The sequence below is a fragment of the Phlebotomus argentipes genome, unplaced genomic scaffold, assembly GCF_947086385.1.
Source record: "Phlebotomus argentipes unplaced genomic scaffold, Phlebotomus argentipes genome assembly contig_15, whole genome shotgun sequence".
NCBI classification, from domain to species: domain Eukaryota; kingdom Metazoa; phylum Arthropoda; class Insecta; order Diptera; family Psychodidae; genus Phlebotomus; species Phlebotomus argentipes.
In genome coordinates, this window is record NW_026776181.1 from 16332245 (window position 1) to 16355193 (window position 22949).

Consider the following 22949-nt stretch of genomic DNA (forward strand, 5'->3'; position numbering starts at 1 on the left):
CAGACGAATTGAAAGCCAGAGCAAAAATCATCCTTGGAAGGTTTCAGGGGCAGACAGACACAGTATTTAAAATTTAAGTGCTAGTTTTTAGTAGATGATTTTAACGAGACTTTTGAGAACTACAAACTTTAATGTGTGCCATAAAAAGTGTCTTATATCTGCATTTTATCCACATTTTACCATCCTATACTAATTATAATCTACTTTAAAGTATCTCCAGGGGCTGTGAAAGAGCATCATTTCACGCTCTCTCTCTCTCTCTCTCGCGCTCCCTTTTTCCCAGACACACACACACAGTCAGAAATATAAATGCGAATGCTGCCAATTAAGGATTTATGCATTAAATGTGTGGCTTGAAATTTTCGGGGGCAAAGTGAATGGTGGATGAGGGGAAAATTGTGAATTATTCCGTCACGTGATGCATGAGATTAACCGTTTTCGAATATCGCATTTGAGCTGCACATTTTCATCGCATTTCCACATTTCGCGTCAATTTTCCTTAAGCACGACAAATGTGACTGAATGTGTGACAAGTGAGATGAAAATTACGAGCATAGAGTCGCAGTGGGAGAACCATTTATGCTGTTTATAGTTTTGTGAGGAGAGAAAAGTGTAGCATGTTCTGTGGAAAATACACTCTACAATTATTTCATTCTCTCTCTCGTCATGTCTTGTAATTCTGCCTTTCCGATTTAGGCGTCGTTGCAACTTTACTCTCATAACCTATTTTAAATGAGCTGTCAAAAATATTATTTGTAAAAAAAGGTTGCAAGATTACGTTTCATATAATTTACGAAAGTGGTGAAATTCTTCTTCTGCGACATCTTAAACGTTTCAAATGTTAATGTTTGAAGGAAATTCATGTATTTCGTCCCACGAAAACCAAGGAAATAAATAATAATTGTGTTTTTTACTAGATTGAGGTTATGTATTTCCGGACTTCTTTCTTCTACGTGGAAGAAAATAACCACAAATTGGACTCAAGTTGGACTATTTTGCCCTTAAAATATTATAAGAACAGCAACTTCAAAGTGTTCGCAAAGAAATTTCATTTTGACAGCTGAAATTCGTATTAAATAAATTCTCAACTTCGCTTTGCAACGTCTTCTTCATTCGTACTGTACACTAGCGCCGCCGGGCGGCCGCCAAGGTAAGCTATGAAAACGAAAAATTGCATCACCAAATTGGTAGCTTTTACGAAATTGAAATACGAAATCCGCAATGTTGCAACGACTCATTGGCTTGTATGAAGAATTACATGAGGAAACAACACTTTACTACTCAATTTACTCAGTCGGAGATATGAAAAATCATTTTTCATTGTGTAAATTTTCTTCTTTTTTCCGTCTTTGTCACCCGCGTCGCGTTCCATTTTGCTCACATTGCGCTGTGTGATTTTTTTTTTGGTGAAAAAAAGCGGAGCTAAAATGTGTCATTTGTGCTCGAAAAAAGAAAAAAAAAAAACAGATCCATCATTTTCAATAATATTTCACGCTAATATATTTTTTTATGTATATAAATTTGCTACCTTAACTATTTCATATATGAATTCACATTTATAGAACTTTTTTGTTTCTCTTCCATTTATAACTTCCATCATCGTAAGCTCATGGTTTTTTTTTTTATTCCTTTCACACGCAACACACAATCGCGCGCAGTTCTCAAGTGTGTAATACGATTTTTGGGCTTCCACAAAAGCACTATTTTTACGCACGCAGCAAGAGGGCAAAAGATGGCAAAACGAGGTCGTTGGGGAGAGCTAAATATCTGCAATTTTGTCTCTATTTATGTACATTTTAGGGCTCCGTTTGGTGTGAATGAGCGGGGGTGGGGGCGAAAGCCTCCCTTGCGACTCATGCTGTAGCATTACATGGCTTCCTTGAGAGGGTCTCTCTTTACCCGTTTCGGATCAATATTGAGCCTATTACTGCCTCTTCGCGCTCCCTACGCTACACTTACATGCTAAATATAATGAATTGTGTGATTTTCAATATAACAATTTCATAATAACAACAACAACAAGATGATTTGCACCCGGAAAATGACTCCTCACGACTCTCTCAGGACAAAACTTCCACAATATATGATGGGTGAAAACAGGGTTGATGCGGACAGTGATGAGAGGATGAGAGGACAGTTTGTGACTTTTTGAATACTATACAACACCCTTTCACCCCCTTAAAGCTCCCCTCTTTTCACAAATTGAGTCAATAGAGATGCTGTGAAATGCCTTCTATCATGTAAATTGATTTTTTTTCTGTGCCAAGATGGGAACACTTTTTTTTTCATATTTAGAATAAATGCTGACTCACAGACACACTTTATTAATATTTTCTCTCTCATGCGGTTTAAATGAAAACATCTCGAACATAAGGAATTAACCCAGGGAGAAAGACAAACACGTCAATTTGAGGGACATATTTGACACCCCTTTTTTTCGTACAATAAAACGCGCGTTGTGTCATAACGATTTAGTCGTGAATGAATAAAACGGTTCAAATACGATTAGAGATTTACATATTTACAAAATGCATTAAGTAGAATTCAAAGGTACATTATTGTAAAACTAGATGGAATTTTTCATGAAAAAATCCCTAAAACCACCGCTAACAGTATTCACACGGAAAAAATGGCTTTTGGGTGACTCAATGGCCTTCACTTGTGCAGTACTTGGATTCTCTAAAATGCAATCTTACCACCTTATCTATATATTTGCTTAATTAACAAAGAATTCCTCTAAATTTTCTCCATGCACTCTTTCTCTCTCTCTCTTTCTCTCTTTTTCTTGTAAATTTGTATTCTCAAGTGTTAATACCATTTCGTTCTCATCTTCACTGTCTCAGTTTTTTTCTTCTTCATCTTCTTTGCATTCGACTAAATTAAATACCCTTCAACGTATTTTTTTTTTAATTTACTCTCTTCGCCCAAATTTTCCACTTATTGCAACCCTATCGTCTCTACTCTTTTTTCTCTACGCTACGCCGCTCACTTTTCAGGGCATTTTACATTTACATTTAAAATTAACTACATTATTATCACCGTTAAAATTGACTTAAATTTCAAATGTGTTCATCGTGAATATCTGGAATAGAAGAAAATGCGATTAATTAGCCGCACCAAAAACCAAAAAAGATTCAAAAACAGAGCAATTCGAATTTCGTGTTTTTTTTCAACGCCATAAACTAAAAATCCTTATCATATCTCCGAAACATAAAAGAAAATTGAGTAGTTATTGAATTTTTATGATTGAAATCATCAACAAAAAAAAAATTGTGAGAATAATTCCATTTATCCCGAATGGTGAAGTGTGTCAACCGTTTTTTTGGTAAAAACTTTCCCTCTTTGCGCGCCCATCAGAGACTTTTTCCACTCTTTTCACCGCCACCATTCACTCTTGGCATTTTCCTCCACTTCTTCTTCTCGTCCACAATTCACCGGGAGATATTTATTGTATTTTATGGTCTTGTGGTCATACTGGGTTTGTTCCAAAAATTTCCAGACAATCCTCATATGTACATTGAGCTTTGAGAAGCTCTTAGAACGCTTTCTGCGGAGTTCAGCATTATCGGGAAACTTTTCGACCACATCTTGGGGCACGACAAAAAGATTCCGCCCAAGTCTGGGTTTGGAGAGTGGGAAAAGGTTAAAATTCTTTGACCAAAGAACGTATACAATGGCCAAAAACGACCACCACGAGAGAATAAGAGACTATGAAAGCTCATTAAAGCGCCGTAGGCCTTTGTAACAGAAATACACAGTTTTCTTTATCGATTTCCTCTTCCTTCGCCGCCCGGCCAAGACGAAATTCCGTAATTGGTGCACTCTTAAGCGCGTCTTTCTCGCCCCTGAAAAGGCCTCTTTCACACAACATATTAAAAGGGGTTGTTTAATATCGGTTTCCTTGCAAATGAGAGCATGAAGAGGACACATGGCGTTGTGGGAAATGGTGTTAAACGCACACAGACAGAACTTCCTCTCCTTCAGCACACTAATTTGCATCTTAATCGACAGATTCATTAGCATGAGTGTGTGAAAAATAAATTTGGTGAAAAGTTGCTGCTCTCATGCTTGAGCTCCCGCCCGACCGGAGGTTAAATTGGCGGGAAAAGTGGGTCAACTTTTGGGGGAGCTCACATGGGGTGTGATGGTGACAGCGATGCTCAAGCATAAAAAAACAGCCCTTTCTCTCTTCAGATCATGCTGGGGAAGGGTAAATATTTTCCTTTGCACCATTCAAAAGCTGCAGCATAACTATAAAAATGGAAAATGTCTCTGTGAGGGGTAAACAGACATAAAAATCATACGTGGTGTCCTCATTGTGGCATTGTGCTATTTCTGGCCCACCCACAACTCTATCAGTGTGAGAGAGAGTTATAGACCTCCGCGGCAGCGCTTCTCCTCCTTCTTCTTCCTCTCCTTCCAAATGCTTAAGCCATCCGATTGACTCTAAGGCAGTTTTGCTGAATAATAGATTGAACATCTACATTATCGATAGGTCCCCAGTGGCATAAGAAGGAAAACCCATAATCATCACGGCATTGTTCTTGGAAATCACTGAATCCTCTCCTCATATTCGATTATCCTCAATGTCAATGTATAAGTTTATGGCCGAGAATCACAAGGTACTTAGTTCCCAAACCCCACACATAGTCAGGTGGTAATGGCGGAGAGAGCCCGGAGGAAGAGGAGCCTTACAGATAGCTTTCGGAGAAATCCATGTCCGACTGACTGGCGCGCGAGGAGCGCGTCTGGGTGGAGAAACCACCGCCGATGGCGCTATCAAAGTCCGAGCTTGTCGCAGGGTCTGCCTGGATGACAACCAGGGTGTCCTTACCTTGCGTTATCGCGGTCGAGTTGCCTCCTTGTGTGTCTATGTCCTGAGTTTGTCCCTTGCCACTATCTCGCTCGGTGAGTCGTTGCCGCAGAATGCGGATCTTCTCCTCCTTCTGCAAATAATAACAATAACAATCTCCAATTAATTCTTTTTAATTGCAAGTGTTTGGAATTCAAATGTGCTTTCTTTGAGCTTTCATTGGTGTGCTTTTGAGCAATCTCACCTGAGCAATCAGCTTCTGCAGATCATCATTCTCCGACAGCAGCTTCTGATAGCGTTCTTCGTCCTCTTTTGAGATTCCAGCATCCGGATTGTATTTGGATTCGGCCTTATCCTTAGGATGTCGTATCACTTCGATGACCTGCAAGAGTCAAAGTCACCCAAAACAACTTTAAGTACACGCAATGCTTCTTATTAAACACCACTGCATATTCAAACATCCTTGAACATGCAACAATTGTCCTCTATTTGCATTCCATTTGCCATTCATCTCTCTCTCTCTCTGATATGCAAATGACCAACACAGAATCTTTGACACTGCATTCCTGAGTATTTGCAACAAAGAGAATCCCATGTAAATAACACATTCCTCATCCTTTGACATTCACAGTTGCGTATCAAATTTCACAGGGAGATATAAAATCGCTCCAGAGTGGCAAATCGGATCTTGTGGCTTCAGGAGGACTTTTCCATTGACCCCAAATCAATGATTAACAATCTCCGATACCGAGCGCAGAATAGCAAATGAATTCTAATGTCATTGCGGGATAATTGAAGAGTGAACTTTGACGACACACAACCAACGTTAACTCCCAAAGCACTCAGAAACCCAGCATGATTGAGCAGATGAAATGGAGGTCAGAGGTCACAAGCACTGCAATGCTCCTCGAGATGTGACATCAGAGGTGTGATTGTTTAATGCAAAAGAATCTTTTTGTGTCTCTCTCTCTGTTTTCTGGGGGAGATTTCCAGTGAAATCATATTGAATAATGCCAACATCTTCTGAGAAAACTATAGTGAGTGACAAGCTCAATCACCAGTTGAGAATGCAATTGTATTTCAATGGCCAAACACTTCAACTCAAGAAGCTTTTCTAAGTGTTTCAATAGTTTATACACACTTGGCAAGAAGATGAATTCCATTTCCATCCATCACAAGAACCGACCGCAAAGCATCAAGTCAGTGCCAAATTCACTAAGATTTAACTAAATACAAATTTTCCATGGCAAAAACTATAAATGACTTTAGGGCTTTGTGAATAGTTAAGATGAGAAATTTCCAAAAGTCTCTCATGCATAGTGAATAATTAATGCGAATCTCCAAGAATATCTTCAAGTTACAACTTCCTCAGTCAATTCAATTTCATATTCTACCATCAAATTGAGAAGGTTTTGGCCTCATCTTCACACACACACACGTGAAAATGTGGCAAAAGTAGTTAGAATAATTGTTGAGAATGCCAAATACGTATGTGAATAAATTACATCACACAGACAGAATGAAATTATAAGAAAATATTTGTCTTGCGCAAATAATATGTCTTTCCCATTAGCCACAATTTTCCAGCAAAATTGCATCGTGAAAATTGCAGTGCGGTGAAGAACTTTCAGCCGTTTCGTTGTATTATTCATACAGTAGCTAATAAGATTTTCATGTGGATTTCTCTCTCTTTCCCCCCCCCCCGCCTCAAGTCCTTTCTCACTTGCATAATTCCATCGTATTTTCCACGGAAAATTCTCATGGATGAAGAGTGTTTGGCTGTGTTTATATGTTCATAGACGGATTTTCCGAGGGTGCAAAACAAGGTCTTTTAGCACCGATGGAAGAAGGGCGGATATGGAAAACTTGCAAAAGACATTAAATAAATAAACTGTGTGAGAGAAAAATCCCCATCAGAAACGGATATGGGCGTTTAAATATAGGAAAAAGGTTAAAAAGCATTTGTGAAGAACCAGCAATTTAGTAATGAATTGCTCTCGCTCTCTCTCTCTTTCGCTCTCTCTCTCTTTCGCTCTCTTGTACGATGTTTATTTTCGCATCCTAAATAAATTTTCCCCTTTAATCGACCAGCGAGCGGCACAAAAAGGATACGGAATGGCGCTGGTGGGTCGAGAAGGAGGGAGAAGAAAGCAAATAATTAAGAGACTCAAGAGGCCAGAGAGACTCACCTTTGGCACAAATATTAAGAGCATGCTGAGGAAACAGCAGAAGATCACGGCCAGGGCCACAAATGCAAACGATGCATCCTGCTGCGAGGCGATGACCATGGCCACAGGTGCTGTGATGAGGCACAAGACCACCACGTTGTAGATGCTCATGCCCACGTAGCGCGAGTCGTTGATTTGCTTCACCTTTATCGATCGCGTCTCGTACGCCAGGAAGAGGCCAAAGACCAGGATGAGACCCTTGAAGCCGTAAATGACGCCTGTGCGGGAGGAAAAACCATGCCAATGATACAGAGTGTACATTAAAGAGTCTGCAGGAGAGTATATTGTCTTTAACTCCGGAAAAGTCGGGCTTCCCACACATGATTTCCTCTCATTTTACGCACAATTTATCACAAGAATGATGGGGAAATGCTACACGGGATTTCGACAGGGGTGAGAAGAAGAGGGAGTGATTTTTTCTACCATAGAGATATTATGTATAATTAATTAAATATATACCGAGCCAGATGGAATTATTTTCACTCTCGCAGTGCTCAAGTTCCGGGCGTATTTTCACATCGTCACTAGTGGAGATTGGATCCTCCAGCGGGAAGGTCTCTAAGCGCCTTTGGAGAGGATCATATAATTGCCATGTAAGCATAATTACGAGGTCCACGGAAAGCAGTCCCGACACCATTGTGTACAGCTTCCACGGCTCCACCTTTTTCTGTGCAGCATTTCCACAAAACAAGGGCAATGTCGCGGAAAATTAGATGGTTTTGCAAGAATTCTGCCATAGTGCATTGATATCAAATTCATTTCATGTTTCCCTAATGTTACCATCAGAAATTCTGTCCACCCGCTTGCGGGGGTGGCTATGGATGATTCATGAGCTCAACAATTTTTCACCCTTACCTTCGGATCGGTTTTCGTTTTCGTGGTGAATCTGTGAACCCGCCAAACCTTGCTGAACATCGCGCCATATGCTAGGGTGAATCCCGCCGCCAGAAGCCACGCTCTCGCCTGACAAACCTGCACAGATTTATGGACAGACAGTGTTGGCCGGATTGCTTCGAAACTTTACATCATTCATTACATGGTAAAAAATGCCTTTCGTCACAAATTGAATTTTTTTTCCATAGAAAATAACTAAAGTTGATGTGAGAGCGATTTCAGACTTGTTGGTGATCCACGAGAGTTGGTTGAGCCATAAAACGTGAATAATCACTCGATATATCGAAGGTTCATCCGATATTTATGGGGTTCCTAAACGGACAAAATGGCGGATCTCTTGCGAATGATTTCGTGGGAGCTCAAAATCATTAAATTCTTCCGCAAATCTTCCATTTTCACCATTTTATCGTAAAATTTCACGCTTTTTGATTAAAGAAGAAATAAATCAATTGACAGCCGAGAGTGGCACACAAGGCAAAATTGTCGCTAGTGTCGACAAAGAAGAATAACTCCTGAGTGTGAACAGCGCCAATTCAGCCACGAATTATGGCTAATCTGAGCTTTACACACTCCAAGTTCATTCACGGAGGATTGATCCCAATTCGCACCGATTCGAGGGTAACCCACAAGTCTGTAATCGCTCTAATAAAAGCTCATATTGTGCTTTTTTATTCGTGAAATTCAAGTCATTCAATAAGCACATAATATGAGTTCTTGACTTATTTGCAACACTTTCTGGCATCCTGAGAGCAATCGAGGGAAAGTGTTAAAAACATTTTTCACCATGTAAAGGCACAACACTGCGTGCAGTGGGAGAAATGAATTGTACCTGAGGATACGTGTCTGGTCCGACGAAGCGGCCGTCAATCCCCAGCAAGATCACGGACACCAGGCACGTGATGACGCCAAAGAGCATGATGGTGTTGCAGACAGGATGTGAGGACTGAATCACTCTGGAATTGATGGAAAATTCAACATTGATTAACTGAGGGTGGAAACCGCAGTGGAAAGGGGGCGGCAAATTGGTGGTCAGAGTGGAAGAGATGCCATCTTCACCACAGAGCTGAGGCAATAATCCACACTTGAGGACCTCAAAGCACTCGACGCTGAGAGAGAGATGGCCTTATCTCCGACAAATTTTATGTAATCACTGATAAGCCGATGCTAATTAATACTCAAAGCACTTGAGAGCCTCTCTCCGTCTTCGGCTCTGTCATTGTAACACTGTGCTCCCATTTGGGAGTCGTAAAATATTAAATGATTTAACTCCGACGTGAGCAATTTCACCCCCTGTCGCCCCGCTGTGGGAGTCACAAGAAGACGTGTTGTCGCAAACGGTTGACATCAAAGCACTTGCAAGATGTAATTAGTCACGAGTCATCTTCATTGAGCAATCGTGACAAATTAAATGGGAATCTATTGGAAATGCATTTCTGCCTGTCATCACGATCATTCTACAAGTCATGTCTTACCTCCGATGACTATTCCACAAGTTGAATACGATTAGCGCCAGCGCCACGACGATGCCACAGCTCGAAATGGTGCTCATGCAGACGAACAGCGGCAGCGAAACTGTCCTCAGCACTCTTTTCACAATCGTCCTGTCTTGCGGCACCTGCGAAATGTGTGGAAAATGAGCACATTTTTCCCCCGGCCAGAAAGTGAAATTGATTGCCATCGATCCAACGTTAAGTTCTCAGGCCAAAAACCTTCCCAACCCACTGGCGATGGGAGGGCAATGCTGTGATTAAAGTTTCATGAGAGCGCGCACAAATGGAATATTGAAAAAAAGTTTTGCAATTAAATTCCATTTTGCGCTAACAAATGAACATGTGTTGGCAAAAAATTGCCACTCCTGCGCCATGAAAAAGTGTGATGGCACGAAGTGAAAGGTCAAATGGTGAGGGATGTTTTGCACGATTGACACTAATTGGTGAGAATCATATTTCTAAAAATTTATCCATCATCTACTCTATATGACCTTTTTCCCCACAAACTTGCCACCATGATTGACGCCGAAAAGCCACAATTTTATCCCAGAGCTTTGCATGTCAATGGATTTATCAGTTCGTTGAATTTTTGAAACTTGACCAAATCAATTGAAATGCGGCAAGGGAACATTAAATATTCACATCATCAGGGCAATATTTATTTTTCAAGGGTTGCCAAGGGAGAAACATAAAGTGCCCGTAAACACAAATAGTTGGGTTGGAAATACACTGACGAATGCTAACCATACTTCTGTGTGCTCGAAATAAATTAATTGAATTTCAACTCATCATGTTTAGAAGAACCCCAGAGTCTCTCTCTCTCTCAAGTTAACATGCACACTGACTTAAAGCTCTTCCTTTAGGAGTTCTCGAAGTGTGCTTTCTCGAGAAAATTCCCATTTACTCTCACTCTCTCTCCCTTGATGTATTAGATGAAAAGTGGCCCGCATTTGAGAAACTATATGTGTATTAAAGCACGAGTCAGAGGGTTGCTAATATAGATTTTGGGGGCCACAGTATTGATTTGATTCGTCATTTCGAAGAAAGTTTCATTAAAAATTTAGACACCCTAGAAAATAGGAGCGACTAAAGGGTAAATAATTAAAGAAAAAAATCTAAATCAACAATTGGAAAAAGAGTTTGTAAGAAAAATGTATTTTATTAGTGTAAAGTGAAAATTGTAGTAAACTTTAGGAAGAATTTATTAATACTAAACGATTAAAAGACTCTTTACGATTTTAACATTTTTACAAATGTGTCACAAACGTTTTTAACTTAAAACCTTACGTAAAACCGAAAATATTCGATTGAAGATTAAGTATTTTATCAAAGTTGTCTATTTATTGCGGTGTGTGAAAGCTTTTCAGCACAGAAATTCATCTTCCACTCTTTCAAAATGGTGTACAATAATTTTATAATTGGATTTCCAAGAAAGAATAAGATAAAATATCTGTTTTTCCTGATTCTCTGCTCATCTTGAATCAAGTGCGCCACTGCATCCCCAATATTAGCAACCCCTTGGCGCGAGGTGAGAAGTAAATTTAATCATCTTCCTCTTGACAGATTCTTGCCACCATCCGTGTTGGGAGGGAAAATATGCGCACCTGAAATTCTTTCACAGTGCGCAAGTTGCAAAAAAAATGCCCTAATTATGCTCGCCACTAGACGCGCTATCGCTCATAAATATGCAATTAATGGCTGGCAGACAGTTTTCTCACCTTTCCACCGGACCATTGTTCCATATTTCTCCAGGTGAGATTATCAGCTTGCGTATCGTAATATCCCAAGTTAACGTACTGTCCATCAATCATCTGCTCCACTTGGGTGAGGGCGATTCGGTCGCCCTGCGAGCTGAAAGCCACTTCGCCCTGAAACAGGCACAGAACACATTTTGCTGTTGGTGTGGGAAATTGATAGCAAATAAATATTGATAATTGTGTTTGTATTGTTGCCCACACACTGTGTTTTCCACCCTCAAGAGTGGAGTGATAAGAACATTACCCGCAAATCCATCTTATGACAAAGAGCAATTGCGAAGAAGTCAACCTACCGACACGCCAAGGAACTTTGTTGAGTTCATTGCAGCATAAATCTCATCGGCAATCTCTTTGTCCGTATAGGTGAAGTCCTTAAGTGATCTCTTGCGATATTTCAGCCTCTCCATTGTCTTGTTGAACGCCAAAGCGACACTCCACACGGCATCGTACGCCAGCGGAGCCTCCTGATATCCCTCGGGGAACCTATTGTGGCTGATATCATAGCCCTCGGCCTTGAGTGCCTCGTTGAGGCGCAACCTGTATTGAACGAAACAATCAGCCAAACATACACAACACCTCAGGACTTGTTTTCCACGCGAATCCCACACAAAAAGTACAAAAATAAAAACCACCCTCGCCGACGAAGTTGTGCAATCACAGAATGGATTCAGCACGCATTCAACCCATTTCAACAAACATTGCAGAAAAAGTCTCATTACGGGAAGTAAAATCTTCAAGTGTTCGCTCTGTTGTTGCACTTTAAAGTGTTTGCGGGTTGTTTTCACAGAATATCGCAAGGAATTCCTTTAATATTTTATTGTTTACAGATTTCTCAATATTGCTCTCAATGGTTGCGAGTAAATATTACTCAATCGCGCGCTTGGAGAAAGGCAGAGAAAAACAAATACACCAAGAGAAATGGCAAAGAAGGTATGAGGAAAATATGGGAGAACTTTCCCATGGAGAAGAAAGTCTGGATCAATTCTAGACCAGTAATCTTTCATACATTTTCATCGACAAAAATACAATTCTTCCACCATTTTTCTCTTGTATAACCATTCTCAGAATATCTTGTGAACTTTTTGCTTTTTATCATGAAAAATAATTGCAAATTCTCCAAGCAAATCAATATCTTTTGAATCCATGCGGTTCAACTTCTCTTTGATAGTTCACAAAAAAAAAAGAAAATCAATTTCATATCTGTGCGGCTTCAAAAAACTTTAAAGCTCAAACATCAATTTTCCAACATTGAACGAGGAAGCAAAAAGAAAATTTTCCATTGCTTTTCCTGTTTCTGACTGCAAAAATTTTCGACTTTTAAGCTCTTTGCCGAAATTGCTTATCGCGTCAACCCATCATTTTCTCACAAAAGTCTGCACACACAAGGTGAAAAGTTTGAGAGAAACTTTTTAAACACTTTTACATTGGCGCTCCTGACATGCGGTGGAAAACTTTCTGGGGAAATGCATTGGAATTGCTGGTGAAATCACACCTGAAAGGGATGTGTCTTTTTGGGGGCTTTTGAAACTCACCGAAAGTCGTCAGATGTCATGCCAGATATTGTTCGCCTATTATTTTGATTCCACATCAGTGCTTCCGTGGTCAAATGTCCCTCGGCAGCGTGCTTCATTTGCTCCTTCGTGCACGATATATTCTCATTCTCCAAATTCACCTCGTACCAATTGTCCTCATACCAACCTGCAAAAAGGGGGGTGAATTTCTGGAAAATGTCTTTCTGCTCAAGTCATAAATACATGGATAACAATCAGCCCATTTGACACTGTATGAAATGAATAATAATTGTGATAACACTCCGCTAGACATTTCCCCCAAGCCACACGACAAAAAGGGTGGAAAGCGTCTCTCAAATTGAGTCATAGAGAGACTTGTGAAGTGACTCTAGCATTTAGATAAATGTTGTTCTCTTAATTTTCCCTGAATTAGATTAACTTTCTTGTGGCAATTCATTTTCCTCGTCAAGAATGTCTTGCAAACTTTCTCACTCACTTCTTCTCCATCAGCTCTCTCTCTCTCTCTCTCTCTCGTCTTCCAGTCAACTGTCAGGAGAATCCTACACCCATCTTTTGCCATCATGCAAAATGTATTCATGCGTCTCTCCAGCAGGCAAAATTCCAATTTTCAACATGAAACTTCCCATGTGCCTTTTGCCATTTTATTGACAAAGTCCTGAGAGATGTTCATTGAATGGCCCTAAAGATGAAACTTCAGAGAACTGGAAGGAAGGAAATGCTCTCCAGGGGCTTCTTTAGCCATTGGGAAAAGTGATTTTTCTTCCCTTCTTCATCTTATGTCATGTCAAAAAATATTATCAATAAATTATCTCATGGGAATTTAATTAAAATCCCCATTCAAACGACTCAATTTGCTGGTTGAAAAAGTTTCTTCATCTTCATCTACTCTCAATTTGCCTTCTGTGATTGTTGGCTCGAGGGGAAATGGCAGCGTCTCTCTCTCTTTCTCTCCTGGGCCAAAGGAGGGAGAAAAATTTACCACCATAATGGGGAAAGTTTTGAGGAAAATCAATTGAAGAATTTAACTTACACTCCAAAGTCTCAAGTAATGACTTTACTTCACGTAATCACATTTTAAAGAGATATTAATTTCAACTCACCAATGAAAAACCACACATAAGCTCGTCCGTAAAGCTGCTGTTTGTACATTTCGCAGAGCACACGCCTTGCCGCCACGACATAGAAGAGACCCACGATTATCCGCGCATCCTGACGCCTCAAGTTCCGCACGGCGTCAGTGGGATCTGAGAGAAATGATTGTCTCGTTACGATTTCGATGCCCGCCTCCTTGCAGCGGTTCTCCAAGTCCTCCACCGTCTGCAAGATGTGCAACACACACACATTAGTATTCCAGGCACTCGCCCAATCTTCCGCCGTGTCTCACCGAGATGAAGACCTCCTCCGCTTGCTGCAGAATTGCAACGCGCGACCACCCGAACTTCTCCATCAGCTTGATGCGCGTGGGATTGTGCACCGTGGCCGACGGATGCGTCCGGAAGAGTGTGGGGAAGCGGCTGCGATCCGAGAGGGCAGGACTCGAGGCTCCGTAGCAGAGCTGGGTGCGGGATTTTGTGGGCAATTAGAAGGCCATAGTAATTGCACAAAAGGCACTCTAATAAATTAAATTTTGCCAAGACTTCAAGTCCCTGCGACCCGGACAAATTCAATTAATCCGCCAAGGTGATGATGAAGGTTCCGTGAATCCAGGGGAGAAACTTTCATCGCAACAGACTACCAAATCTGATTAAATAACTTTGCCCCAGAGAGGGTCAGATTAATTCTTCCAGCAAATATTCAAGGGTAACTTCAATGCCAACACACACGAAAATTGGGGTTTGCTGCACTTTTACACTCAATTTCTTTCTCTAAAATTTCCATCTCTGGCGCGAAGAAAAATTCGACATTTCACCAAGGGGGAGATAATACAGTCAGAAGTACTTAAGAAGTGAAAGTGTTCAAAAACTTACAATATTCCATTCCCGAGTGCTTCTATTATACTGACAAATTATGCCAATTCCTTGGATTGCCTTCGATTTTCACGCAAAATCATTAGAAAAAACCTTTTTTAGGTTATGTAACAAATAACGGACAGATTTAGTGAATAATTCGCATTCTAGCACATCAATTATTATGCTCGAATCGAATCGAATCGAATCGAATGGAAACATAAGAGATTCATTATAATTTGGGAATGAATGTGGAAACAGTCTGAAAACTTCAAGTTCTAGAAGTGTCAGACAAATTTGGAAGATTTAAGGCATATTATCTCCCCCTTGCATTTCAGTGAAAATGCGCCTTAAACCTTTGCATCCATCACCCAGTCGTATTGATCTTTTCTCGACTATAGTGTGAAATACGCCAAATTATCCTGTGTCTGTCCTCTTTCCCTCTCTCTCTCTCTCCCCAGATAAGAAACGCGTCCGAAGATGGATTGTCATGTGGGTGGAAAGGAAAAAAAAGAGGCTTTTCCATCCGCTTCCCGTCAAGGGAGGGAAAAAAAAGACGGAGGGGCTGAATTTGTGGCAGCACAACACATGAGTGGTTTTGGCACCGTAAGAAAGGAGTTTGCGAGAGAGAAAAAAAGGATCTCTTTCGGGTGAGGAAGAGGAATTTGTTGAAGTACAAATTACATGGTGTATCATTATTATTTAAATATTTAAGAACAGAACTCAAGTTAAAGTGGATAATTTAGGAGGTTGGAATGGAATGTGAAAGTGGCCTCTCGAGGAGCACGTAAGCTGTTTTTGCCACACAGACACAACTTCTTTTCACCCCCAAAAATATTCCTTCTCCTGGGCCAAGGCAAGAAGGAGTGTTTTTTGGGGGGGTTGAATGCTTATATTAATCTTTAACGTGCGGAAAAAAAATAACATCATAACATGAAAGTGAATTGCAATTCATCCATTGAGATAGTTCATGAAACACTTTACACGTGTCACAAGTTATTCTCCCTTAACTTTCTACATGAGGAAAAGTGAACACGTTCCGACTGAGGATGGGGTTTAGGGGGGTTGAGGAGAGTGCTGTGCTCCGTGTGGATGCGAATGCGGAAGAGTGGATGGAAAAGAATTTAGAGAAATGACCCCACTCACCACAATGAGGTTCCACATCTTTGCTGCCTCGGCCACTGTTGTGCACACTGTGCTGCATCCGGCCAATAGCATCAACTTCTGTGGTTTATTGTACAGTAGATTGTACATGACACTCGCTCCCAGACCGGGTTCACACTGCAAAGGCGGAAAAAAGGCGGGATGAAAGGGTGAATCCTCTTGGGAATCGTACCGTAAAATCATACACAACATCCCCAATATTCCACACACACACACGGACGTCACCCCCAAGCAAATGAAGAGAAAGATGCTAATGTGAGCCAGAAATACACACAGAAAGGTCGGATTAAGCTTTCCCTTTGAACTCTGTGTGTGACGAGAGTTGTGAATGAAAAGCCCAAAGCTGAAGAATGATTATGGCGAAAATTCATAAATGGGATACAAACTCAGTGATAAATTCCATTCATGCTCTTAAAATATTTATTATCGACAATATATTATTTCTCCCTCCTGTGCGACAGGGCAGAAAAGAAGCCCTTTGATATATTATTCCAAGCCTCCATAAAATTCCAAAATAAGTCCTGCGGAAATGGATTGAAATTTCTCACACTTTTCTCACATAAAAACTTGTTTTTTGGTAAATTTCCACATTCAAATTCAACGTCAACGAAAGAGTTTGTGAAATTCTTTAAAAAATTTCCCACCCCGTCAAAGGAAAAACCATGATTTATCGACGTCACTTGGTGACAACAAATCAAAGCTCTATCAGATAACTTCTTGACGCTCCTCAAGCCACACAATGTTCCTTCATGTGCATCCCAACACTTCAACTCTGATGGCTGAGTGCGAAAGCGAGCTTTCAGCTCTCTCTCTCGTTGGGAAAAAAGTTTGCGATGTGCTTTTTCTATCAGCACGAAATGCTTTCGCCCTTGTGACTCCGTGATTTCTTGTTTGCTCCAACACAACGCTGCCTGGTAATTGTGTGGTCGATGAGAAAACTGTGTCAACGGCGGCGGCGGCGGCGGTGGTGAATTTTCAGTTAACAGCAAACATATTTGCACAACACAGTCATATGTGCGTACATCAAATTTGGCAACTCGTCTCCGCCCGCCCGCACCCCCAAACAACCACTGCAAGTGACTTTGGGTGGATTTGTGTATTCTCATGAGGCTGCCGAGCTAATGTTGAGCCATATTGAATGCTAATGCTGAGGGCGTGAGTGGAACAATATGTGGATGATTCCTCTTGAAAATTCTATATGCCATCAACATCATATACTTTACACACAGCGCGCATTTATTGGAGAAATCCAACCTTGACACAGTGCTAAATAAGTGTGAGTGAAAGCTCAATTCATCACCATATATTTAAATTCCTCAAAGTCCATTGCAAGGGAGGAAATTATTCCGCACACAATGCTCCGTCACGCAACTCTCGCCCCCCCTTTATTCTCGAAGGGAGATGTGATGTTTTGCCCAGCACCCCGAAGAGTTGAAGGGCTCAGTTGAAGGTCTCTCAACTCACAACACTGCGTGCACAATTGCCCTTGGCCGCTCACGTGAACGTACATCTCTCTGCATATTTGCCAAGGAAAAGATATGACAAAGAGATCGAAAGTGACGCTGAATGTAAATTCCACAGCCTTCACACTCTCACCAAGACCTAATGAAATTTCCCAATATTCCACCCAAATGAGATTCACGTCACGTCTCATTTCTTCACACTCACTGGCTCAAATAGTCAATTGTCCAATGGGCGGATCTCCTCGGATGTACACAGTTCACTCATGTGGCAAATTGAATGCAACATTCTCACACCCAAATTCACCATCCGCAATGATAGCAGATGAGATTTATTGCGGACAGAGATCAGCAATTATAGCACAACTTTTCCGACTACCGCAGAGCTTTCAGCAGTCAATTATATGTCGATTATTGCAAATATTTTATCCCCTTTCCGATATATGTACTTTTGCTGACTTCTACACCACTTCTGATCATGCTATCTCTATAGCATAATTAATGTGTCGTTGCAACTTTACAAACTTCGTGTTTTAGTTCATGAAAGCTACGAAACGAAGGCGAAATTGGGAGTTTATTTATTACGAATTTCAGCTGTTAAAAAACCATTTCCATTAAGACTTTAAGAGCGTCTTTAGGGCAGAATACTTAAACTTCCACTCAATTTCTATCCATTTTTCTCCACGTTGGCGTAAGGAAATGTTCTTCAGTGTCAGCGAAGCGTAATTTTCCGTATTTGAAGCGAATTTGAGATATATTTTCAACGCAAAGAGTTGCAAACGGTTTGGAAAATCAATAAGTTTCCTCAGAAAGGCTCAAAAGATGTCCGAAAACACATAAATCCACCAACAATCTGCATTAATTAACCAGAAAAACATCAATATCGTCTATTTTCTTGGGTTTTTAAGTGAATTTTTCAGCATTTCTTTTTGCCTCTTAACATTTCAAACTCTTTATATCTTGCAGAAAATAGATTCTCAACATAGTTTTACGAACAATAAAGTTGCAAGGATGTCTAAGTCAGGTGTGAAATATAGCTCAATTTTCCCGTACAGACAATTTAATTATGACGATAATTTATTTTAAGTGCACCGACTTTGAAGCTTATGAAGATGGATTGTTGTGAATTCACGTCAATTTGACCTTAATCCAAATTCTCCCGACTGAAAAATCACATTTCGGAGAAATATATATTTTTGGGGAGGGTGGCAAAAGAGATGACAACTTCCTGTCAATAAATTTCATCGCTGGGAAGTGGCGAAAAAGGGTGCGAGTTGTGAAAATCCAAGTTGCTGATGGTGTGTCACATCCCCGGGCACTTTTACGATCCACATAAGACGCCACATAAGGTACTCACCTCGCTGTCGTTGCTGTGCAAGATGAGCTTGAAGCCGGGCAGCAAATCAGTTTTATTGTTGACATCGTCCAAGGCCAAATTGGCGGCTGGCATGCACGCCTGCCCTCCCTGCCAGCCACCCTTGCCGGCTATCGGGAAGATTCCGCCAATGTGCAGTTGGGTGGCATTGTTGGATTGCAGCAGAAATGTCGTGCAGAAGAGTATTACGCCCAATACCATAGCCTGAAGATGAGAGACAACAGTGTAAGCCGCCGCCTTTCCCCAGGTTTCCACCCCCCAATTCAATCCCCGGGAAAATGGGGGAGAGATAATCGGCAATCCGCACTGAAGTAGGGACACTTTCATGCTCTGCAGCGGACTAATTGGAATGGAAAGCTTTCCATTGATGAAAGACGAGCCGGCTAATCCGCCCACCCCAATTCATCGGTGAATTCAAAAGGATTTCAACAGGACGAGCGAGAGAGAGAGACAATTGATTGGAGTGCAGATATTTAAATGGATTGTGGTTGACAATCTGATCAATCACAGATAGTTTCATTCGGGGGATGAAACTCTGTCGATTTATATTTTCACAGCTAATTCACATTACACTCTGTGATGGAGAAAGTTCACATGAGAAAGCTCAACAGTGAATTTGCCTTTTAATCCCACAATGAGAAGGATATTTTGTAAATTCTCTCCACCGCCGAGGGGCTCTTGTCCTCGACAGGATGCAACAGAGGATAATGTGTACGAGCGCATCTTATTTAACATTCAACAACAGGATATTCTTCTGCATTTTCCTCGCTTTTAGGGAAGCTCAAAGTAATTCCCATACAACTCCGGATTATCACTGGCAATTACCGTAATCGTGAATAAGTCACAAGTTTTGGGGCGGGAAATGCAGCAACTACTTGCGCACTTCCGGTGTTTTGTCACTAAATGCGAGGAGAGAAAGTTTGCAAATTCACCCCCAAAGCGCTCATCTTCACTGCCATGATATCTATTACCAGCCTTTTGATGGACGTGGGCTTAAAAGCATTTTTGGGGGGTGGCGCAAAAACTCCTCCAACGCACTCTCCCATGATGGACCAAACATTGGATTTGGCGAGGGCAGATTTTATGGATCACGATTAACAAGCACACAAATGATTTTATTTACTTTCATCTGCGCCACGATGAACGAAGCGCGCTCGAATGAGAAATTCAACACGCGCGGATTGAATTGACGGGGGAAAATTCAACATTTTATCGCGCTTTTTCTATCTTGTCCCTCAAATCAATACGAGAATAGCGATATTGCCGACTTGAATGAGGAAATGGTAGAAAACTGTTGAGAATTTTTTCCGTTTTATTTTTATTTTTATGTCACTACTTTCACCCTCCCCACATCCCTTTCGCCAGCTCTCTCCCTCTCTCTGATTCTCTCTCTGTCTCCTTTGGCTATGAAAACTTGAAAAGCGCCATTCTGCTGATTGTTAGGATGGCAAAAGTGCTGCCGAGGGCGCAACACAGCGTGTGATTGGGTGGATCTGGGAAGGGACAGAAGAGAAAGAAGGGGAGGAAGACCTATTAATTGATATAAATTGAAAGTTGATGGAGAAATGCTAACAAGGGAGTGCTTCCGATATTGCTGATGAGCTTCCATGGTAAATAGGACGCTCTTTATAGTTATTCATTTGTAGTGTTTCAATTAACCCATTATTTGCCATATTGTGCAGTGTGTACAAGCACAAATCTACCATCATGTGAGACACAGAAACTGCAGTATAATAAAAATTTCCAACCCCCAAAACTTCTAAATTGAGAGAGAGTTTAATCGGCACATATGTAATTTCACTCGTGGTCTAATTTAAGCCAAGATTGCGTTGGAAATTCATCAACTTTCAAGAACAATTCAAGCAGAGTATTGACTTATAGCGTTCCATTTTCTCCTTATACGCTTTTGTCTGCCATAATTACAGGGCTGGAGGAAATCAAACTCACGTAGTCATTATCGTCATGAGTACCTTTCGCCATTAAGGAGTCTTTCGTGCTATTGAATTAAGTAATGAACACCGAAACAAGAGCACTACAAGTGTGACTTTGAACTTTCCATTTTATTCACTTGATGGTTAATATTCAAGGGGATGTTTTGCAGAAGTGGAATAGAGAAGAGAGCTTAATTCTTTTCGTCTGTGCATCCAAAATCCTGTGCAATTAAATTTGGCGGGAAGCTGTGGTTGAGCTGAGGATTGAAATTCCAAGCCGCAAAGCTCGTCAACAGAACTCTGACCTCGAGTTCAGCATTAGGAATGCATTAGTCCTGTGGGTCCTGTGCAGTCTGAATGGCTGGCTTTCGACATTCAGTGGGATAATAAGAATGCGATATTCTCGGCTCAAATTCACCTCAAGGGGGAGATAAGATGATCTGAAGTGGCAGTTTCGATTCAATCGGAAGTTCAAGCATTTTGTGGAACTTAAAGACTCATCTTGAGACAGACAAAAATTAGATTAAATTGAACTGCAGTACTTTGAGAATTTTTACGCCATTTCTTTCAATAAAAATCTCATTGCTTTTCTGGGTTATGTAATATACTTTAAGCAACATTAAGTGACTATAATCTATTTTAAGAGCTGTTTTAATGATTCTCAAAACAATGTCGATTTGTAAAAGAATAAAATTTTCCATTTTTTTTTTAAAGTTCCGAATGTTCCGAATAAGTTTCTTTCAAGATAATTTTTAGGTTATGGTCAACAGTGCATCTAAAAAAGCGATTTAAAATTAGATCACATCAAAATATCCGCTGGAAACTTCAAATATTTCTTTAATACGGCTTTTTTGTAAGTTTCTCCAGAGTAATACAACTAAAAATTTAGTTTTTTATGACAATTACGATCTAAATTTGAGGTTATGATACTTTTAAATCTGTAAAATTCCACAAAATTAAGAAGAAAATAAGAAAAATAGATGTTTTACGCCCTGCCAAAGTTCTGGAAGTGTCTGTGATTCTGCACAGAAATTGTGGAAGTGACAAGAAGTGGAGTACACTGTTTAGCCATATTATCTCCCCCTTGATTCGCCTTCGGAGCTGTGAAAATGTCCCTTCTGCTCCTCAAAGTTTATTGATGAAGCGGTCAAAGGGATGAATTTCTAGCGTGTCCTCTCGCCGAGGATGTGTGTGTGTGTCTCCTTGGGACAACATTTTAATTTTCACAACATGGCGTGTTATTTTTTGCGGGACGGAAAATCCCTTCTCCCCGTGTCTGAGCTCTGATTGTCACCATTTCTCATGAGGGCGGTGGGGGAGGGTGGGCGGCCGGAGGAGAGTTGGATAAACAGAAATGTCCTGGCGAGAGAGATGCTGGGCGACGAGAGAGGGAGACATTTAATGTCGATACTCCCTCGTTTAACACCCCCATATCGTGTGGCATAGAGATGTGTGGCATATATAGGGCGCTATGGGTATACATTTTATGTACAATTCAACACCCGTTCGCCCACTGTCGCCATGGCTCTCTCTCTCGCACGTTCTTCATCCTCCGCAAGCCAGGAAAGTGCTTGCGAAAGCAGTAAAAGTCCGTGCTGATGGGAGGATTTCCCGGGGCATCGCAGAGGCAAGAAAGTGTCCCCAGGAAAATATCGCGAGAACAGGATTCCCGTGGAATTGGGGCCCCACACAGCTTGCAATTACATTCAAATTGGAGCTTCTGGCCGCAAGTCGCCCCCAACTCGCTCTCCCCATCACTGTGGAGTCACTTTCGGGATCCGGGGGAGTGTCGGAAAAAGCACTTCACCCTGCGGCACTGGTGAAAAGCTCCCCTTGTCGATTTTTCCTCACGCTTCGTCCTCCCTTTTTCAACCCCAAAAACCACGAGTTCGTCAGGGGCGCGCACTCATGAGAGCCCCCACGTTCGCAATTCACGCACGCACGCACTTTCACTCACTGGGCGCTCCGCGGGGTCACTTTGAACTCTTCATCACGGGAGCGCGAATTGATGGTTGAGAACGCACGGATCTGAAGCACCTTCCTCACTGGAATTTCTAGGTCGTGTCTCGCTGCCAGCATGTCCTTTCCGCCAGGTGGCGTCTCGTCGGCCGCCCCCAAACGGCCACCCGAAGGCAGCGTTTCCCCCCATTTTTCATGTGCCGAACGCGTGGAGTGGCAAAGTGTGCGCAGAGCAGTGACGACATGGGACAGAGTGGAAGCAGGAAGACCCTTTCCGGGGGCGCTCTTCCCCGCGACATACAAATTTTCCACCGATTCTCAAGACGACCGCAAGCTTTCTTCCTCACAGAGGAAAGTCCGTGTTTCTCCAGTGTTTCATGCCGCACGCGTGAAGCATGGG

At 41.4% G+C, this 22949-nt stretch overlaps 1 protein-coding gene across 1 annotated transcript; it reads right to left on the bottom strand.

Annotated features, from left to right (window-relative positions):
* Nucleotides 1-2245: 2245 nt before the first annotated feature.
* LOC132262507 (gamma-aminobutyric acid type B receptor subunit 1) lies at nucleotides 2246-22669 on the bottom strand. The gene is made up of 16 exons (XM_059761787.1): nucleotides 22548-22669; nucleotides 18642-18999; nucleotides 15807-15941; nucleotides 14099-14269; nucleotides 13815-14031; nucleotides 12715-12880; nucleotides 11476-11719; nucleotides 11144-11293; nucleotides 9408-9550; nucleotides 8765-8888; nucleotides 7897-8013; nucleotides 7501-7708; nucleotides 7003-7259; nucleotides 5058-5195; nucleotides 4835-4946; nucleotides 2246-3082 (listed from the first exon to the last, which is right to left on the bottom strand). Exons 1-16 carry the CDS (start codon nucleotides 22667-22669, stop codon nucleotides 3060-3062), a joined length of 2685 nt encoding a protein of 894 aa, XP_059617770.1. The 3' UTR covers nucleotides 2246-3059.
* Between the last annotated feature and the right edge of the window lie 280 nt (nucleotides 22670-22949).

Coding starts and splice junctions, on each gene's coding strand:
- LOC132262507 (XM_059761787.1), bottom strand. CDS start 22,669: ATGCTGGCAGCGAGACACGACCTAGAAATTCCAGTGAGGAAGGTGCTT. Junction 15,942..18,641: donor TGCACAGCAACGACAGCGAG/GTGAGTACCTTA, acceptor CCGCCTTTGCAG/TGTGAACCCGGTCTGGGAGC. Junction 8,889..9,407: donor TTGTGGAATAGTCATCGGAG/GTAAGACATGAC, acceptor CATCAATTCCAG/AGTGATTCAGTCCTCACATC.